The sequence below is a fragment of the Arachis stenosperma genome, chromosome 3 (genome assembly GCF_014773155.1).
Source record: "Arachis stenosperma cultivar V10309 chromosome 3, arast.V10309.gnm1.PFL2, whole genome shotgun sequence".
In the NCBI taxonomy this organism is placed as follows: Eukaryota; Viridiplantae; Streptophyta; class Magnoliopsida; order Fabales; family Fabaceae; genus Arachis; species Arachis stenosperma.
The window spans coordinates 57,181,207-57,202,810 of NC_080379.1; the positions used below are offsets into that span (position 1 = coordinate 57,181,207).

The 21,604-nt window shown below is 30.8% G+C and overlaps 1 protein-coding gene across 1 annotated transcript; it reads right to left on the reverse strand.

Moving 5' to 3' along the window:
• Positions 1 to 18,494: 18,494 nt before the first annotated feature.
• On the reverse strand, positions 18,495 to 19,684 carry LOC130969443 (probable glutathione S-transferase). The gene is made up of 2 exons (XM_057895165.1): positions 19,234 to 19,684; positions 18,495 to 19,061 (listed from the first exon to the last, which is right to left on the reverse strand). Exons 1-2 carry the CDS (start codon positions 19,546 to 19,548, stop codon positions 18,705 to 18,707), a joined length of 672 nt encoding a protein of 223 aa, XP_057751148.1. The 5' UTR covers positions 19,549 to 19,684; the 3' UTR covers positions 18,495 to 18,704.
• Positions 19,685 to 21,604: the final 1,920 nt, after the last annotated feature.

Sequence of the window (21,604 nt, forward strand, 5' to 3'; positions counted from 1 at the left end):
ATTGAGCCTTTCTTAATAGGCAAGTCACAAACTTGAAATTTTTGAATCAAAACATTAATGTTAATAAAGATTTTTGAAAATTTGAAGTAAAAATAGGAAAAAGATTTTGAAAAGTTTTGAAAAAGATTTTTGAAAATTTTCGAAAAACAAAGGAAAAAAAATGAAAAAGATTTGATTTTGAAAAAGATTTTGAAAAGATAGAATTTTTGAAATTGAAATATTTACTTGACTAACAAGAAACAACTTATTTTAAAATTTTTTGACTAAGTTAACCCAAAGATTTCGAAATTTATTAGTGAAATAAGGAAAAGACATTTTTTTATTTTTGAATTTTAATGTAGAAAGAGAAAAACAACAAAATGACTCGAGACATAAAAATTTTGGATTAAAACAAATGATGCATGCAAGAACACTATGAATGTCAAGATGAACTCTAAGAACACTTTGAAGATCATGATAAACATCAAGAACTTATTTTTGAAAAATTTTCAAGAAAAGAAAAACATGCAAGACACCAAACTTAGATATTTTTCATGTTTAGACACTATGAATTCAAAAATATATATGAAAAACAACAAAAGACACAAAACAAGAAAATATAAAGATCAAATAAGGAGACTCATTAAGAACAACTTGAAGATCATGAAGAATGCAATGCATGAATTTTCGAAAAAATATTTTTTAGAAAAATTAAAACATGCAATTGACACCAAACTTAAAACTTGACTCTAGACTCAAACAAGAAACACAAAATATTTTTTGTTTTTATGATTTTATTATTTTTTTGTATTTTTCGAAAGTTATTTTAAAAAAACGAAAAAGAAGAAAATTACCTAATCTAAGCAACAAGATGAACCGTCAGTTGTCCAAACTCGAACAATCCCCGGCAATGGCACCAAAAACTTGGTGCACGAAATTGTGATCTCAATGGCGCCAACAACTTGGTACGCACAATTGTAATCTCAACTCTTTTTCACAACTTCGCACAACTAACCAGCAAGTGCATTGGGTCGTCCAAGTAATAAACCTTACGTGAGTAAGGGTCGATCCCACAGAGATGGTCGGCTTTAAGCAAGCTATGGTCATCTTGTAAATCTCAGTCAGGCGGATTCAAATGGTTATAGAGTTTTGATAATTAAAAGATAAATAAATATAAAATAAAGATAGAGATACTTATGTAATTCATTGGTGGGAATTTCAGATAAGTGTATGGAGATGCGTTATTGCTTCTGAATCTCTGCTTTCCTACTGCCTTCGTCCAATCCTTCATACTCCTTTCCATGGCAAGCTGTATGTTCGGGTATCACCGTTGTTAACGGCTACTTCCCGTCCTCTCAGTGAAAATGGTCCAAATGCGCTGTCACCGCACGGCTAATCATCTGTCGGTTCTCACTCATGTTGGAATAGGATCCATTGATCCTTTTGCGTCTGTCACTACGCCCAACACTTGCGAGTTTGAAGCTCGTCACAGTCATCCCATCCCAGATCGTACTCGGAATACCACAGACAAGGTTTAGACTTTCCGGATCTCAAGAATGCTGCTAATTGATTCTAGCTTATACCATGAAGACTCTGATCGTGAACCAGAAAGCTAAGAGATATGCATTCAAGCTCGTTTGCATGTAGAATGGGAGTGTTTGTCAAGCATGCGTTCATAGATTGAGAATGGTGATGAGCGTCACATAATCATCACATTCATCATGTTCTTGTGTGCAAATGGATATCTTAAAACAAGAATAAGCATGAATTGAATAGAAAATAGTAGTAATTGAATTAATACTCGAGGAACAGCAGAGCTCCACACCTTAATCTATGGTATGTAGAAACTCCACCGTTGAAAATACATAAGTGATAATGGTGTTCATTGGCTTCGGCCCCAGAGGGGGAACCAGAATAACCAAGACCTAGGTCTAAGGACTAAACATCCAAAGATGATCTAAGGATAATCCAAAGATGTGAGTACAATAGTAAAAAGTTCTATTTATACTAAACTAGTTACTAGGGTTACAGAAATAAGTAAATGATGCAGAAATCCACTTCCAAGCCCACTTGGTGTGTGCTTGGGCTAAGCATTGAAGCTTTCATGTGTAGAAACTTTTCTTGGAGTTAAACGCCAGCTTTTATGCCAGTTTGGGCGTTTAACTCTAGCTTGTAACCTGTTTCTGGCATTTAACGCCAGAATAGGGTAGGAAGTTGGCGTTTGAAAACCAGTTTACGTCGTCAAAACTCGAGCAAAGTATGAACTATTATATATTGCTTGAAAGCCCTGGATGTCTACTTTCCAACGCAATTAAGAGCACGCCATTTAGATTTCTGTAGCTCCAAAAAATCTATTTCGAGTACAGAGAGGTAAGAATCCAACAACATCAGCAGTTCTTTTTCAGCCTCTGAATCAGATTTTTGCTCAGGTCCCTCAATTTCAGCCAGAAAATACATAAAATCACAGAAAAACACACAAACTCATAGTAAAGTCCAAAAATGTAAATTTTTCTTAAAAACTAATAAAATATACTAAAAAGTAGCTAGATCTTACTAAAAACTATCTAAAAATAATGCCAAAAAGTGTATAAATTATCCGCTTATCAAGCTACAATCTTGTCTGCAAGCTTCCTAAACAACAAAAGATGAACAATGTTATTTAGGACAGGAACACATTGAGATGGAAACATAGATAATTGACAATAAGAGCAGATTGAATCAGATTAGCCTCTTGTAACACCCTTTTTCCTCAAACATTCTCCTTGTCTTGCAATCCAATTTCAAACTTCAAATAAGTAAATAAAGAAACAAATAAATAAGAAACATGGAGATATAATAGAACAACAGAAGAGGGTAACTAATACATCAATCACTTGAAAAATACACCATACATAAACATAGGAATTGAACACTGATTAATTAAGAATGTGCAATTCTAGGGTTCCAAAAACAATCAACCAAACAGAATAAACAAACATGTATACAATATGAGAAGAAATAGATTAAACCAGCATTACAATGGTGAAACTGAAAAAGTTTCAGTAGCCTCTTCAAGCTATATATATATATATATATATATATATATATATATATATATATATATATATATTTGAAATCCAAGTGTTTCGCACATTGTATAAGAACGAAAAATACTAAGATGAATGATTGAAAGCAATGCATTTATCCACACAAAAAAATCACAAATAGAATAGAATCGTGAAACAAGCTCAGAACAGGTGATCGAATCCCTAAGCTGAAAATTAGAAACATTTAAACAGAAGAAAGAGAATGAAAAAGGAAAAATTACCATCGGTTTCGAGATACCAGCATGTGATAGAAACTGCAACAGGAAGAATAAGCTCAATCAGTATCAACAACAACAAGAAGATAAAAACCGCAAAGAAAAATTAATAAACCTAAAATTGGCATAGAAAAATTGAACCCTAAGCAACAGAATCACAAGGAGGGGGCTCGTGCGATGCAAGGGATGACAGAGAGAGATCTGCGACGCGAGCAGTGACGGCAGCGGCGGAAGAAGCTCGTGGACGGAGAGAGGAAGAAGCTCATGGACAGAGAGAGGAAGAAACTAATTTTAGTTGTGTATAATGTGAATGGAGCTCGACAGAGGGGAGATAAAGTTAGTTTTAAATGAACATTTATCGACAGAATATTTTAAATTACAGACGTATTTTCTATCTGTAATAATTTAATAAAACGCAGCGTTTTGCCTATTTAATTATAGACGGATTTTCCGTCTATAATCATTTTTCACGGAAAAAATTAATTTTTCCGACAGAATTATCGACGGATTCTCTTTTCCGTCTGTAATTTATGCTAATTCATTTTTTTGTTTTCCGACAAAAAATCCCTCTGAAATTCCCTCTGCATTTCTGTGGGATAAAATCCGTCGAAAATATTCGTCTGTAATAACTAGTTTTCTAGTAGTATATGTATATATAATGGCCTCCGGCCAACTCTTTTTCTTCTTCTTTTAATCTTTAATAATAATAACAATTATAAAAATTAATTTAAATTTTTGCCTATTAAAATAGTTTTTAATAAATAATTCAGACTACTAGAATAAGTCATAATTAAATTAAATTTCAATAATTATAAAATTTTATTTAATTATTTTTGATAAAATAATTTTTTTAAAAGCAAAATCTCAATAAATATAATGACACATAAATAATTTATTATTTAATTTTTAAAAATCCAGAGTTTTATATCCTACCCCACTTATAGAAATTTTCATCCTAAAAAATTAGGATATTACACAGAATATTACATAGTTTCAACACTTTAATTTTTTAAAATACCTTATAGAAAAAGCAAAAAGTCTTAACTCATATCGATACATATACAATTTTAAATACTTGGGTTTTCACATGGCATAAAAATGATAGGGAAGAAGTTTGATTGCAAAGCAGAAGTTATAAGGTTGGCTTGATATATCAGGAAAAGCGAATATCTCAGGGAATTCGACCAAACATATGCAGTTAAGATCGAATGAAAAATTCATATGAACAAGGAACAGGATTTGGAGAATAATTAGCTCACTTTTTTAAGAAAGGAACCTCAGAAAAAACTTCAAGACAAACCATGGAGAAATAGGATACGTAATCGGGAAACCCCGAGACATAACTTCTAACGCTTCAAAAATTCACGATTTGTGTTACCTATTACTTCTATTTCATCCATGATAACTCATTACTGTTCTCTTATACACAAATCATTAGTATTAAGTTGGCCAGACCTAATACCATGAGAAATGCAACGGTCGACTAACAGCATTAATCAATAGACAGTCATGCATCTAAAATTCAAAGTCTTGTCATTAGAATAAGTCCTATTACATGACAGACACTCAAAGTATGCAATGAAGCATAGTCAATCCATTCTCAAGGCTCTAACAGGAACAAATTGCTTTGATACCATAATGTAACACCCTAACTTTTAGCATCTCATGATCGTACCAAAAGTTCAGACATTACTTACCTCTAAACCTTTTTATTTTATACAATGTTTATTTAATATTGGGCCTTCGCGAATACGAACCAGAACTTTTAATTAAGAAAATGAAGATTCTTTATTTTAAATCACTTAATCACAAAAATATGGGTGTTCATGAATCGGATTCGATCCGCATATCCATGGTGTTTATCCGAATCCAATCCAAAAATTGCAGATATGAATCCGATCTGCAAGGCTACCGGATCGGATCGGATCAGATCCGCACACTAATTGGATCGGATCGCAAATTTTATATAGGTATTCACATATCCGATCCGCATATCCGCGTTTTCGCAAAAATAAAGAAATAAATAAGTAAATATTCTTTTTATATTTTATTTCAGCTAATAATTATCATATATGTTGTATTATTTTAATTTATTATTTAAAAAAAGTATGTTTAATATTATTTTAAAAATAAAAATATTTAAAAGAATAGAAAAAATGAATTTTATTGATTTTTTTTAATAAAAATAAGTTTTTAAAAATATTTTTTATTTTGCGGATATATCCGCTATCCGATCCGATCCGATTCACAAATGTGAGGATCGGATCAGGTCGAATCCAAGATTAAAAAACTACAGATATTGAATCCGATCCGATTCGATAATTTTTGTGCGGATCGGATCAAAATTTTGGCCATATCCAATTCGATCTTATTCGCGTTCACCCCTACGCAAAAGTATATTTATTCACATCACTTTATATACATAGACTTACTGAAAGAACCTTAATTAAAAGTCCTACCCCTCTAAAAACCAATACAATAAACGACGAGAAAAAAAATAAATTCTAACAACTCAACTTGTAAGCATGATTTTCTATGCTCCCATAACTCCGCACTAAACCTTCGCACCTGTAACTAAAAGTGGTGAAAATAGAGGATAAGAACTAGCGAGTTCATAGTAGGGTTGCGGTTAGAAGTTAAGTTTGTTTTATTATGTTCTCAGTCAATAACAACAGTCAACAAAGTATAATCCAACTCAGTAGTTACAGAACATAGAATCCAATCACAAGCACACACAATTATAGAAAATGCAATCACAAATAAATATGCGCAAACAAGAATGACGCATGTCTAGTCATATACAGGCCATAAGCTCATGTGTCGGTTTGTTATCCGATTCCCGACATTGGTCCTGAGATAAGCGTTTCGTACTGCCATCCTTATCTCAGCCAAAGTCCCCTCCATGAGCGTTACGCATCTCCGTCCTCATGAGAGAACCTTCCTTTCGGTCTCCAATGAGGGTTACACATCGTCGTCCTTACTAAGCCGTCCCTACAGTATCCAGTGAGCGTTACGCATCGCCGTCCCTACTAGACACTTGGCACTAAAGCCCAAACAACAATCAATTTCTTTTCAATCTTTGTTCTCAACTCTACTGCGGTAGAGATCCCTTTAATTAATACCTTCTTTCCTATCTGCTCTACTATGGTAGACGTTCATTAAAATCTTTTCAATCACTACTCTCTGCTATTCTATGGTAAAGATCCTTTTACTTAATACATCATTCTCTTTTTGTTCTTTTTCTTTTCTTTTCTTTCTCATCTTTCTCTTTTATTTTCTTACTTATTTTCTTTCTCTCTTCTTTTCTTCAATCTTTTAATTTTTTTTATCATAATTCAACTTCACATTCTTTCCTCGTTTTTTCCTAATGTCTTATGAAAAAGAATCATATAATTCTTAAATCAACTGCGTCCTCTAAAGCTTTTAAGAGTTTTTCTGTTTGCACTTCTCTAACTTAAATATTCTTAATAAAATGATAACAATAATATAAATAAGATAATGTAAATGGTAAACAAGTAATATTTATAACTTTTCTTAAAAAAAAATTAGTTTCGTAAAACTTTTGTTCTTAAACTCTTATTATCTACGTTTTAAACTTCAAACTTTTAAATATTTTATTTTTAACCCAACATTTTTATAAAATTATATTTAAAACCTCATTTATCTCAATATTTATAAAAACAATCCTAAACTTTTAGAAAATATCCATTTTTACCCCTGTAATTTATTTATTACCAAAATACCCAAAAATTTATATAATTACAAATAGTACCTCAATTTTTATATACAAATACAATGTTACCCTTCAAAAATAAAATTTAATTACTAATCTTTCTTTTATACCAAAACTGAAAACCTTAACCTTTTTCTCTCAAAATATTACTTGTATTTTAATCCGTTTTCGAGTTTTTCGGTTACCGATTTTTCACAGCTTTTAGTTTAATCTTTCAGCCATCAAAATTTATTAATTTTAATCAATAATTCTCATTCACAACAGCTCCAAAATCATCAAAATAACTCCAACTGGGCTGTTCTGCATGGTCGAACCGCAATTCACAAACAACGACAATAATTTCACAAAATTTTAATGTAAACTTAATCATACTCAAAAAGTAATCAATTAAATCAACATTCACTTATCAAATTCATATTTAATTATTATAAAGTTATCAAACCTATCTCCGTATGAAATCAAAATACTCGAGGCTCCGAAGATGCTTTCTGACAGAGCTGCTGAAGAAGAAAACGTTAGAAATCGTCTGTGCCTCTTAGAACTCCAATTGGCGGAACTTAAGAAGAAGAGAAGTTATGTCACCATCAACTTTTACCCGACAAAAGTAACACCAACGTGTCGAGGAGAAGGATACGAATACTTTTATCGTATTAGATTTTCAATTAGAGTTACAGATCTCAAAAAATCAAAGCCAAAAACTTAACGGTGCCATGTTTTCTTTCTTCCCTTGCTCACAGCTTTCACTCTCTCTCTCAATGCTTCTTTCCTTTTTTTTTTCTCAAAAAATGAACAGCCATGCATGTATGATGATGATTAAAAACATGTCATATTATATATATATATATATTATGGATATATAATGACATATATGTATATATAATGGCCTTCTTCTTCTTTTAAACTTTAATAATAATAATAAAAGATATGGTGAGAACTTGATTTTCAAAGTCCATCAAAAATTCAATTGCTCAAATGCTTGGAAATAGATGGTAAAAATTTGGAACCAATTTTAAAGAAATTTGATCTAGAGAATTAGAGATGAACAATCTATTGTAGTTTGGGTTGATCATTGGATTTTGAGAATTACCAGCCTAAAAGATATATCTGTATGCCCTATTACTATAGATAGAATAGCTGAGAAGCTCTCAAGTTTTACTAATGAAGATGGGAAATGAAATTGGGAGATGATAAACAGCTATTTTCCTAAAGATATCGCATGCTAAACCCCCTCCCCCTCACTATTCTCTTGGTGCAGACTGTATTAGCTGGTTACCCTCTATTAATGGAGAATTTTCTATCAAATCAGTGTATTCTACTTATTACAATGGAGATGGAGAATCAGACACAAATTTCAAATTGTGTTGGAAAATTAAAGTTCCTCAAAGATTACGAGCTTTCACTTGGCTAATCTTTCATAATGCTCTTCTTACAAATTTCAAGAGAAGGACAAGAGGTCTTACCATGGTTGAAAGTTGTCCCAGATGTCCGGATCATGAAGAGACTTTGCTCTATGTGCTGCCCGACTGTCCCTATGTCCGCAGTGTCTGGACTAGCAGGTCAACCAGTGTTCTTCCCCGAAGTTTCTTTAATCAACCTTTGCAAGATTGGCTAAAGATAAATCTCTTCAAGATCACTCGAAAAATTAGTGAGACTCCTTGGCCCACCCTCTTTGTTACTGTCTGCAACAATATTTGGAAAGCTCAAAATGATTTAATTTTCAATTCAGAAATTTCTACCAGCTCTCATGTGCATAATCTTTCTAGTTATTTGGCAGAACAACACAACAATTTGATGAACCTCACTGAGAGCAGTAAGAAAATTCTCAACCCCACTAAAACTTACCTAGTCGGTTGGGAGCCTCTAGTGGATGGGTGCATAAAGCTAAATGTTGACGGCTCAGTCATCCAACCCGCTGGTTCTGGAACTTGCGGCGGCCTCCTTCGTAATGGAGATTGTAACCTCGTGGCGGGCTTCATGATGAAGATCGGAAGAGTCACTATAACATCTGCAGAAATTTAGGCTATCTACACCGAGATAAAGCTAGCAGTGGAGCTGGGAATCAACAAATTACAGATAAAGACTGATTCTTCCTGTACGTTGAAACTAATTAACAGGTCATCTAGTAGCCACCACCATACGCTTTCTCTGATTATGACCATTGAGAATCTCTGCAGCAAAATGATTTATGTGTCTATTAAACACATATTTCACGAAGCTAACTTCTGTGCAGATGCACTGACAAAGCAAGCTCAGTCACTCCCAACTAGCTTTCTCTGTTTTGCAGCTCCACCCCCTTTTTTTATGTCTATTCTTACTGATGATAGAGGTAGAAAGAAGAGTGTGAGAGAGTGTTACCAGCATAATTGGTTTTTGTTTTGGGCCTTAGCCCTCTTGTTAATAAAACAAATTAATTAAAATTTTTGTTTATCAAAATAATATTTAATAAATAATTTAAATTATTAAAATAAATCATAATTAAATTAAATTTTAATAAATATAAAATTTTATTTAATTATTTTTTATAAAATAATTTTTTTAAAAATAAAATCTCAATAAATATAATAACACATAAATAATTAATTATTTAATTTTTAAAAATTCGAAATCTTACAACAGATATCGTTGCGGGTAGAGTTGTGTGTATCATATCAAATGTTTTATCAATATTCGTATTGAGAAACAATTTCTTATATTCATCTATTGCAACTTAAGATCTAACATATAACCAATATCATTATAGTCTTACATGAATATCTCCATAAAACTGAAGAATCGTATTGTACCTAATGCCTTACTTTATTGAGTGAAGTCATTTACAACAAAACATATTTATATCTCCATATTTGATTTTAAATATTAATGATTTAATATCTTTAGATAATTAATAAGATAAGTCTTAAATGTTGTTGATGGAGAAAAAATGTCAGTAAAAATTTTTACAAAAATATTGCGTTGCAAGTATATATAATTCTAAACCGACAATTAAACATCAATCAACGTTTAGATTGTTGTCACTTAAGCAAATCCAATAAAATTAACCGAAGTATTTAAACTTCGAGTCGTCTCTCAAGGAATTACAGGAAAGTGTGTTTATTATTGGTTATGAGATTGTATCTTTTTGGATTTTGAGTTTAATAAACAAGGAATGTAAATAACAAGAAAATAAACTAACAACTAAGAAAAGTCCTAACAAGGGTTGAGAATTAGAATTTCTATTCTCATTATCATTGTCCATTGTGATGGTAATTGTAAATTACTCTCACTTAGTCAACCTCTAACAATTGAAAGAAAGTCAAGTGAGCAATCAACTTGAGTCACAAGTCTTAATAAAAAACTAGAGTTAGTGGAGCTCAAGCCAACTAGCAACTTTCAATCACCAACCAATAAGAGACTTTGACAATTCAAGAGTCTCCAAATTACTCAATCCAAGCTAAGAATGTAAAAATCTAATTTAAAATCCAACCAAACATTTTATCAAACACTTTGTAGGCACAAAATTGAAGCATGGTAAAATTGCAACAATAATAAAATCTAACAACAACCAATTGAGAGAAATTAACAATGAAAACCGAAGAAAGCAGTAGCAACATGAATATATAAATTGCATTAACAAAGATCCAAAGTGTCAAGAGTGCATAAACATAAGGATAACAAAGTGAAGGAAATAACAAGTAGAATTTAAGAACAAAGGTGCTAGAATAATAAGTTGCAAGGAATTGTAAATAAAAACAAAAATTAAATCTAAATCTATGAAGAAATTGGAATAGAATCCCTAAAACCTAGAGAGAGGAGAGAGTCTCTCTCTCTCTAGAAACCTACGTCTAAACCTAAAGTTGTGAATGAATAAAAGTTTGAATGATTGAATGAATAATTTCCCTTTCCAGCTCCAATCTGCAGCCTCTAATCAGTATTTTCGGGCCTGAAACTGGGTCAAAAGCAGCCCAGAAATCGCCCCCAGCGTTTTCTGTAATTGCAGCACGTGACGCTCTGTCACGCATACGCGTTGTTGGACTTTTCACTGCCCACGTGTGGGCATCAGCCACGCGTGCGCGTCACTTGGACATTGGCTCAGTCACGCGTACGCGTTGTCTACGCATGCGCATCGCTACCAGATTCTCAAAACTTCAATTTCTTGTGTTCCTTCTATTTTTGTATGCTTCTTTTCCATCCTCTAAGCCATTCTTGTCCTATAAACCCTGAAAACACTTAACGCACATATCACGGTATCGAATGGTAATAAAAGAGGATTAAAATTAGCGAATTTAAGGCCAAAGAAGCATGTTTTTAATCATAGTACAAAATTAAAAAGGAAAATGTAAAACATGCGAATTATATGACTAATTGTGAGAATAATGAATAAAATCCACTCAATTCGATACAAAATAAACCATAAAATAACGATTTATCAGTTGTCCTTTTTTTATGGACTTAAACTTTTACTCATAGCACCAATATATAATATTTCACATAAAATAAGATGTTTTTGTGAAATATCAAATAGCATTTGTTCTTGAGGTGTTGAATTTGTCTTTAGAATAATTTATTGACTATCTTTTCTCCCAAAAGTCAATATTTTTAAAGAATTATCAACTCTTTATTTCCAAAAAATATCTTAATAGTAAAAAAATTACTCTCGAGATAGTGTTGATTAAGCAAAAATTTAGAATTTTATCAAGAATCTAAACTGTAATTTTCAATGCTCTGATAATAAAGTAGTCATACTTCATTTAAATGAGATAGAACTAAGATAGGATCAAAAAAAAATAATAATTAAAGCAAATTTAAGACAAAAAAATTATACCAAAATATATATTTATACTATAATTTTTTTCAAATTCAAATAACATAACTCTTTAACTTTAACAATAATGTAATGATAATAAAAAGCTTATTATCTCAACTTTTATTAAGTTGTCATTACCAAAAGGATGAACAATGTCATTTAGCACTATACAATTTTATAGAATTCTTTATAAATAACTTAAGTGAAAAGAAAAATTAAAATTTATTCATTAAATATGTCTTAGCATTTAAACTAAATAAACTTCACAATTTTTTTTTTCTAGTGTTTTGAGGACATGCAAATGAAATAACTAAATTCTTTATTTATTTATATTATGTTTTTAACTTTTTTTTTTGAAATATACTTATTACTTTTTTAATCCACATATTTAAAGAATACTTGTCAAGTAAGTAATTTTAATCATTTTTTATTTTGATCTTTTCTTTTATTGCACACAATGCAAACTTTTTAATAAAAACTAAATGCATGAGCATCTCGTTAGACAATTATAACTTTAATGTATTTAATTTCTAAACAAGTCAAGATATTTACAAAACGTACTCAATTATTTCATGTATGCCTCGTTGAAATCAAGTTTGATAAATATCATACTTATTTTAAACTTATCGCTTTAATTAAAGCGCTTTTTTGTATTTTTTAAGAAAATTTTTTTACAGCCACATATAGTATCTATAATAAGTCTTGAAATTTTATTCTTTATGATCATAATACATTTGAACAATCACGCTTTTGAGACTTTATCATAAAGAGTACGGGGTTGTTTAATCCTTAATACAAAGTCTAGATTCATGTAGCTAAGAACAATAATTTCATTCTTTTTTAATTTAAAAAAAACTCTATTTATCAAAAATAGACTAATATTGATATGCATAACTTCAAATCAAAATAATATGTTCACATAAGTTATATATTATAAGAATGAAATTTATATTATGATGGGCCATCACAAGTATCTAATACAATATTAATATTTAGTCTTTAGATAAAAATGTTAATTTATAAGCAATATTTTTAATATAGTAATTAAATATTATGCATTGATAATAAATTCTATCAAATAATAATTTATTTTTAAATAAATTTATTATTCACATAGAACCAAATAATTTTCACAAATTTACTATCACAAATGTGCATATAATTTGACCAAATACAAAACTTTCTTTAAATTGATCCATACCCACATAAATTATGTACACATAAATTTATTTAGTGCGTTTTATCAAATATTCTCAATAAAATTTTGTCAAACAACAAATTTATCTTTGAACTGGCTTATTATTCATATAAAAATTTGAGAATTATATCTATTTTTTATGGTATATATTTTCTATCAATTAGCCAAACATCAAACTTCCTTTAGATTAATTAGTGGTTGCAAAACAAATTACGAATTTCAAAGCATAATTAAAAAAGAAACCACAATCACTTTTAGTAGTCTTTAAAAGCCTTAATGAAATCCATAGTAAGGCAAAAATATCAAATCTTTTAAAGATTTAACTATTTTAATCGAACTTCAATTAAAATGAAATTAAATATAATAAAATAATATATTTATATATAAAATATATAATTTAAAAAATTAATTTATTTTATAATTTATTATTTTAAATTAATTAATTATTAAATATTACATCAATTTATTGATTAATTGATCTTTTAATTGTTTTCTTTTTATTTTTATTCGATTCACTACAAACTTCAAGTGATTTTTATTTTAAACCAAACTCGTCTGCTGGTCAAATTCAATTAATAGTGTCCAACTAATCAATTTGTTGTCATTCTCTGTGTTTTTTGTAACACTCTAACTATCAAAATATCACGCTTCCGCCTGCGTCATTCTGATAGCTCGGATATTACGACGACTCTTATAATATTTTAATACTAGAATATGAGCCTGTTTAAAATTTAGACCGGATTTTTCGAAAACATACATTCATAATCACAATATAAATCACAATACATCACAGAAAATACATATATATACATATTAATTAATTTTTTTACAAGCATCTCATATCGAAATCCTATCCCTCTTACAAAACTTGCAAAATTAAAGGTGAGGGAAATATAAATACTAAAACAATACAAAAATATCGTCTAACAGAAAAGAAATAATATCTTTCGAACTCCATCGTCCGTAACTTGAAAAAGAGAAGATCTGTAAAGAAGTGAGAACATCACCCTCGAAAGGGTTCTCACTATAGGGTTGCAGAATTACAATAACAGGATACACGAGATAAAATCGTTACGGTGATTAATAACCGCCTTATGCACCTTTTCAAAAGCAAGACTTACTATATAACAAGAATCTGAAATCTTTTCTGAAAGAGAAAACTGTTCATTTTCTAAAAATTTTAAAGCCTTTAAAAAGGTTTGTCTATATGCTGAACCAGATTAGTGTTTCATACTTTTCTAGACCAAAACCAACCATCGGCCCATCTCATAATCAATCGCGGCCCTAGGCCAAACAATCCAAACAACAGCCAATCCACCACAATCCAACAGAGTTTCAGTCGCAAACACAAGTAGGAGGCTCAAGCACAAACAAGCAGTTACATCAAGTAGAGCAATTAGCAATTAAACACAATTAATCACATAGGCAAACCAAGTACAATATGCACATCCAAACAATGTCACATAGATTCAAATGATGAATGCATGTCCTAGTGGCTGATAATATCATTTGTCGATTATAAAGCCAACCCGAAAAGTCCTGGAAGCTAACCATTGGACTGTCCCTCTATCGTGCATCCCCAACTCAAGTTATTCACAATCATAATCATAATTCACATCCAACACCCTCACTGGTGTATATTCACGGGGGCGAGCTCATCCGAAACTTTCACAGTGTCCGGCCACACTTACGACATAGGGTCAGCAGAGTATCGAGTCTCAACCTGGAGCACGTGGTGGCTAGCCACTGCTTCTATCCAGGGAAACTCGTATCTCAGATAATTGGAAGCGCAACAATCACAATATCAATAGCTCAGCATATATGCATTTATCCTCAGCCATAAATCAACATTCATTTCAGCCATCCGGCTTAAGTTCATAATTCATAGCTAGCCATCCGGCTCATAACATATTCCGCAATCAGTCATAATTCATTATCATACACAGCCATTCCGACTCATAACAAAATAGCACTTCCACCATCCAACATCATCAAATTCATAAAATCATCATTCAAGCCATAAATCACTTTTTCTCAATTCACTTCACTTTGAAATCAAATTTCAACTCTTTTCAGCCTTGGCTTTAAAGTTTCCATTCCTCAAATCATCTCAGGCTCATAAGCCACTTTTACTCAAGTAAGTTCCCTTTTAAAAAAAAACAAGCCACCCTCGGCATCCTCTTTCCAAAACTTCCAAATCCATGGCAAATTAAAGATTTATTTTGAAATATTCAAAATCATACATCCAACAACGGGACTTTAGAACAAAAGTCCCTCGGTAGAGTCTCAAGTCTTTAGGGAAGAATAACATAACTCATTTCCTCAAATTCACTTAAAATCTTTAAAACCTTGGCTTCCTAATTTGAGTAATAAAAATAGGATCTAAGCCAAACCGAGTCATATAATGAATTACTCATTTCAAAGCCATTTCCTTTACTTAAATAAAACCAGCTTCAACCCCATGATAAATTCTAAAGCGTTTCAAACTGCTCAAAAATTATTTTAGTCTTGCAAAAATTCAGAATTCAAAGAGTACTTAAAACTTTTTCCAAAACAGTTCAAAATGAAACTTGTCAATAGACGTTCAGGTTCTTTCAAAGTCACTGAAACTCCTCCAATTGAAACCCTCAAGTCAAATTCAAAGACATAACCCTTTTCACATTTAAAATAGCCTTACCACATAAGTTTCATCTAAATAACTTGCTACCAAAAGAGATACAATACTTTTCTTAAGAAACAAGATTAAATCACAATTTCCTTTTTAATAATTCATTTCAAAAGCATAAGTCATCCCTTTCTTAATAATTCAAATAAAATAGTAGAAGTCTTTAACTCATAATTTTTTAAATAACATTTCAATAAAGTCCCGGATTCTACCGGAATTTCAACAGCACCTTTCTTAAAACTTGGACTCTGCCACCTTTTCCGAGTCCCATCCAAACCAATCCACAATCCTTTTCAACGGTCCAAAATCCAAAACCAATTCAAAAGCAAACAGAATCCAACATTCACCTCATTTTTATATCTCAAGAAAAACGTCTCAAGATCAAATCATTATCAACTGATTAAACTCATTTCCAAAATTTTAAAGAAACAGTTCAGCAACAACCCATTTATCAAAACCAAACAATAATCAGAAGTCGTCTCAAGATCAATCTTTATTAACTAATTAAACTCATTTCCAAAACTTTAAAGAGGCAATTCAGCAACGATCGATTTATCAAATCCAAACAATAACCCAATCAAACATGTAATCACATTCATCCAAAATAGCCAAACAATACATAAGACTTGTACAATCACTAAAAAGTGTATATCTCACATCGGTATCCATTTATAACAATTTCAAATTTATAAAATTGAGATTTTAGAAAAGCCCCTACCTCGTTGGTCGAAACTCGAAAGCTCTAAAACGCATCACAACTCGTTTTCTCTTGGCCCGCAACTGCGGCAACCACAACCTCTGCTCCAAACCACTTTCTCAGCAACCACAACGACTCTAATCGCAACATATAATAATCAGGAACCGACCCCACGTTACCAAAACTCATATTCATTAACCAAACACAACAGAATACTAACGCGAGGCTTTTCAAAACATAATTACTTTTCGAAATAACAAAATGAAGCAGCTGCGATTCCGAGTCGACTTGGAAATAGTTCCAACAATAACCCTAAGTGACAATCGCGAGAAAAAACCCCGGTGACGGCGACTGTATCAACCACGCAGCGTTAAAAACCTTTCCGAAATTCCAAAAGAATAGAAACCAAACTTAAAACTCTTACCAGCGGCGGAACTCCGTGGCAGCAGAGGCATTCTTGGCGGCAGAGGCTCGGCCCAAAGCTTCGGCGGTGGTCCCGGAATCACAGAGACGCAGCTCCCTTCTCCGTCAACGGCACCTGCGGCGGCCTGAACCCTTTTCTGACTGTGGCTCGGCTTACCATCATCATCAGGAGCAGCGAGCTCAGATGGTGGCAGTGGCGACGGCCGTTCCGACAGAGGCGACGCCGGCAATGCGAACAGTGGTTGGGCACGGTGGTTGAGCCCCAGCTCAGCCTCAGATCTCTCTGTCTCCTCTGTTCCTGAGTTCTCTCTCTCTCTCTGACTCTGCCATAAGTGGCGGTGGCTGGTTCTGTGACGAGGACGACGGTGGCGACGTGACGGCAACTATCAGACACGGCGCCTTCTCCCTCCCGATCTGGTTTGCGCTCGTCTCTCCCTATCTCCCCTGGCTCCCTCTGCGAACGTTCTCTCATCGCGAAACGGCGGCAGCGTCACGGAGCTTCGACGGCAGTGACACGGGTGGCAACTCGCAGGGCTGACGACGGCGACGCGACGGCGGTGGTGAAGCCCGACGGGCCGGCGTGTATCTTCTTCCTCTCCTCATCCCTTCTTCCGCGGCCCTTTCCCCTTTTTTCCCATTTTTCTTTCTTTCTTCTTTCTTCTTTCTTTCACGGTGAAGGAAACTGCGTGTGTGTGGGTTGTTTGGTGAGAGTGGTGCGGCGCTGAGGAGAGTGGGGGAGGCTAGGGTTTAGGTAAATTAGATTTAGGGGTAATTTTGTAATTTCAAATAAAAATAGGGATACCCTAGTAGTTAGAAATAAATTTTAATTCAACAATAATAAAGTATAAAAATACTATTTATTCATCAATTTTACAAATAATTTTCCATAAAATGTTTAAATCAAAAAATTAGAAATAATATAATTATTTTTTTATTTTCCAAAATAACAGTATTAATATTTTAAAATATTAATTATTTAGTCCAAGTTATATAAAATTCTTATTATTTCATAACTGCCAGCTTTATAATTTAAATATAGAAAATAATCCAATAATTATAAAATTGAATAAAAATCTTAATTTATTTCAAATTCAATTAATCAAAACTTGCTTTGATTATCTTTAATAAAATAATTTTTGAAATTAAAATTAAAAATAACTATATAAATTTGAGATTTGATCATAATAAGACTTTTCAAAATTTTTGGGTCTTACACTTTTAAAATGAAATAAAAGTGAAATTATATATGTGTTGTTTAAAGGAATAGAAAATAAATAAAAAAATTAATTTTTTTATTTAAATAAAAAATAAACAAATTATAATAATATAAAATTATATTAATATTTTTATTATAAAATAAAGTATAAATATTTTTATTTATTTATATTTTATTACATTTTATAAATATTATAATTTTATATATTTAATTTAAATTATTTATCTAATATATATAATGTTTAAATATAAACTTTTGTTATAATAATATATTAAAATTAAATTTATATTAATAATTGTTAATAATATAATTACAAATAGTATTAAAAATACAAAAAATATAGTTTTTTATGATGAAAAGAAAATTTTTTTAATAAGACTTATACAATTTTTTTTTATTGTTTTAATAATCAAATAAAAAAATATTATTTTTTATTCATTTTTTTTCACTTATTTTTTCTTCAACCAAACATAGTGTAATAATCTAAGAGGAAAGAAAATTATGATTAACAAACTCTTTTATTAACCGAGAAGATCGTAGGATTTCTCTAACAAGGAGGAATCCGAGGTTTACAACAGTACCGTTTGTAATAAACGAAATTCTAATAAAAACAATTGAACAACACCACGTCAACACCACCACACAAGAAACTCAATACATTCCTCAACAAACTCCAACATTCATTTCAACCCCCTCTCTAGTATCAAATCTATTTTGCTGAAGCAAGAAGGCTTTCGTAGCGACCTTTGAAGAAGGCAAAAATTGGGTCTCTAGGAGGCAAACACTCTTCGATAGTTGGTTGACTCAGAAATTCTTGACTCCATTTGTAGAGTTTGGGAAACTTCTCATTAGTGAACAGTTGAAGACCTGCAACTTCTTGAACCAGAGGCACCCAAAACGCAATGTTTACAGCGGCAATGTCCACAAGGCCATATTCCTCTCCTCCAAAAAACTTGTCTTTAAGCTCATCTTCAAGAAACTGAAGACCCTCGTGTGTTTCTTTAACGTTCTTCTCACGCTCTTCCTCGTTAACGGTGAAAACAGATTTCCATGCAGCACCGAACACCTGGATTTGCACAAATTAAAGTAATGGTTAAAAAATAATATAATTACGGATCTAACGGAGTTATTTATATTTTATGACTTTAATTCATGGATAACGTAAAACATTTTTACATCATTTTTAAATGTAAAGAAAATTAAAGTACTATTTATGAATGAGAATTAATATTATTTACCTTGTCATCTATGAACTTGGCCCAGAAACGTGCCAAGGCTCTCTGGTAAGGATCGGCGGGCAAAATGGATTTGCCTTTCCAAGCTTCATCGATGTATTCAACAATCACAAGGGACTCATTTATGGGCCTCTCATTGTGAACAAGCACTGGCACCTTCTTGTAAATTGGGTTGTATTTGAGGAGTTCTTCACTCTTGATCTGCAAATCTTGTGTTACAAATTTGTATTCAACTCCCTTCAATTTTAGAGCAATCTGAACCCTGCAAACAAACGGGCTTCCCACAACCCCCAAGAGCTTCACATCTTCCTCAGCCATATTGATTAGAAGCAAAAAACAATTCAAATCTGGTTGCACTTAGAGAGAAATAAGAGATGTACTTAGATTTTGGTATATGATTGGTGATTCCTATGATAGTCCTTGTCTGGGGATTTATAGAACCAAGAAGCAAGCTTGATTTTCAACCTACCACGTTGCTCATTAACACAGACTTTTATGGTCGACAATGGTTGACTAGGAAACAATAAAAAACTATAAGAGATTTTAATTAATTAATATTTTTGTTTTAACAAATTTTAATTATTAAATTTTATTTTATAAATAAATTATTTTTTATATCACTTTATTTTTTTATTAATATATTGATGTAAGAATTTTAATTTTTTTTAAAGATTTCTATGATTTTATTTAATAATAATAAAGAATAATTTATCTAAATTTTTAACATAATTTAATGTGTAATTAAAATTTATTAAAAATTAAAATATCCAATTAATGTTTTTTAAAAATTAATTCAGCGTATTACTCAAAATGTAAATATAAAGAAATAAACTCTAAAAAAGATGAAAATCAAAGACTACAGTTATAGTATGGGCGAATGAATGGGACTATGGGACGTGAGACATGACAAATGCACGAGAAGAATTGAGAACAAAAAGAAAATAATTTAATTACTTTTTATATTTTAATGTTTAAATTAAATCTTTATATTAGATAAAGTTTTTTAGTTAAATATTTATTATTTTTTATAAAATAAATATAATAGTCTTAAATTCTTTTTGAATATTTTATAATTTATTTTATATAAAATATAAAACGAATATTTTAAAATATATTCTTATTAAGAATAATTAAAAAAATCTTAATTCAAAATTAGTCTTTCATGATACATCTTTTGTGATCAAATTTCAAATGTAATGAACCATATGAATTTGGAGCTGAACAAAGAAAACTAGAAATGATCAGAATATACTTGATTTAAACTATTTTCCTAATTCATTATTATTGGTAATACAATTTTATATTTTGAAAAAAAAAACTTAGTTAAAAATTAATATCTAGTATAAAAATACAAATAGTCTAATATAAAGATTTAATTATAAATTCTAAAATTGTAAAAACTAAATTATAAATTTAATGAAATTAAACTAACAAAATAATTAAAAAACAAAAAGGTATCTTCTCTTCTTTTACAAAATTGTCTATATTTAATACTCCTATATCTAAGGAATAATTACAACTATTAATTTAATATTTGACATACATCTTAATTATGTTGCAAAACGTGTAAATATTTCTCAAAAGTTTAGAGCACAATAATTTTCTTATTGAATACTCCAACTCCGTCAAAAAGATTATTATTATTATTATTATCAAAAGGATTATTCTGCTCTATTCAGTAACTTTCCACGCGGAAGGACTAGAAGTGATGCAAGGGATTACATCAGCAACGGGTTGTAATGGAGATGAACTGTAGTTTCTTATTTTGGTTTGGTGTTTTCTCTTGTATCCTTCCTTGTTTAGACTTTAGACTTAGAAGGCGAAATATCACAATGAGGTGTTTTCACACTTGTTTACACTTGTTTCATTATCTTTTATTTAAAAATATTATTTATATACTATAATAATTATTAAAATCTATTATTATTATATATATATAATTTAATTATTTTTTAATATTTATTTTATATTTTAATATATATTTTATATTTTAATATATTTTTTATATTGATGATCAATTTTAATATATATCTATTATAATTATTTTTAAATTTCACTTTACAATAGAAAATTTATTATTATTCATTTATTTTCATAGTAACAATATTTTCAACCTCTCATTTTTTTTTGAATTTTTTTAACATAATTATTCATACTCTATCCAAAGATAAAAGTTAAAGTCCAAATAAATAAGTCCAATTAATTTTGTACAAGGAGTTAAAAAAGTATAACATATCTACTCAGATTACGTTAATTAAAAACACGGATAATCAATCCACCCGATTACTCAGGACATGGGTTTCACAACCTATGTCTAACTAGACTTGCATGACAAATAACACATTGTCAAACACTACTTGTGATGCTATTCACA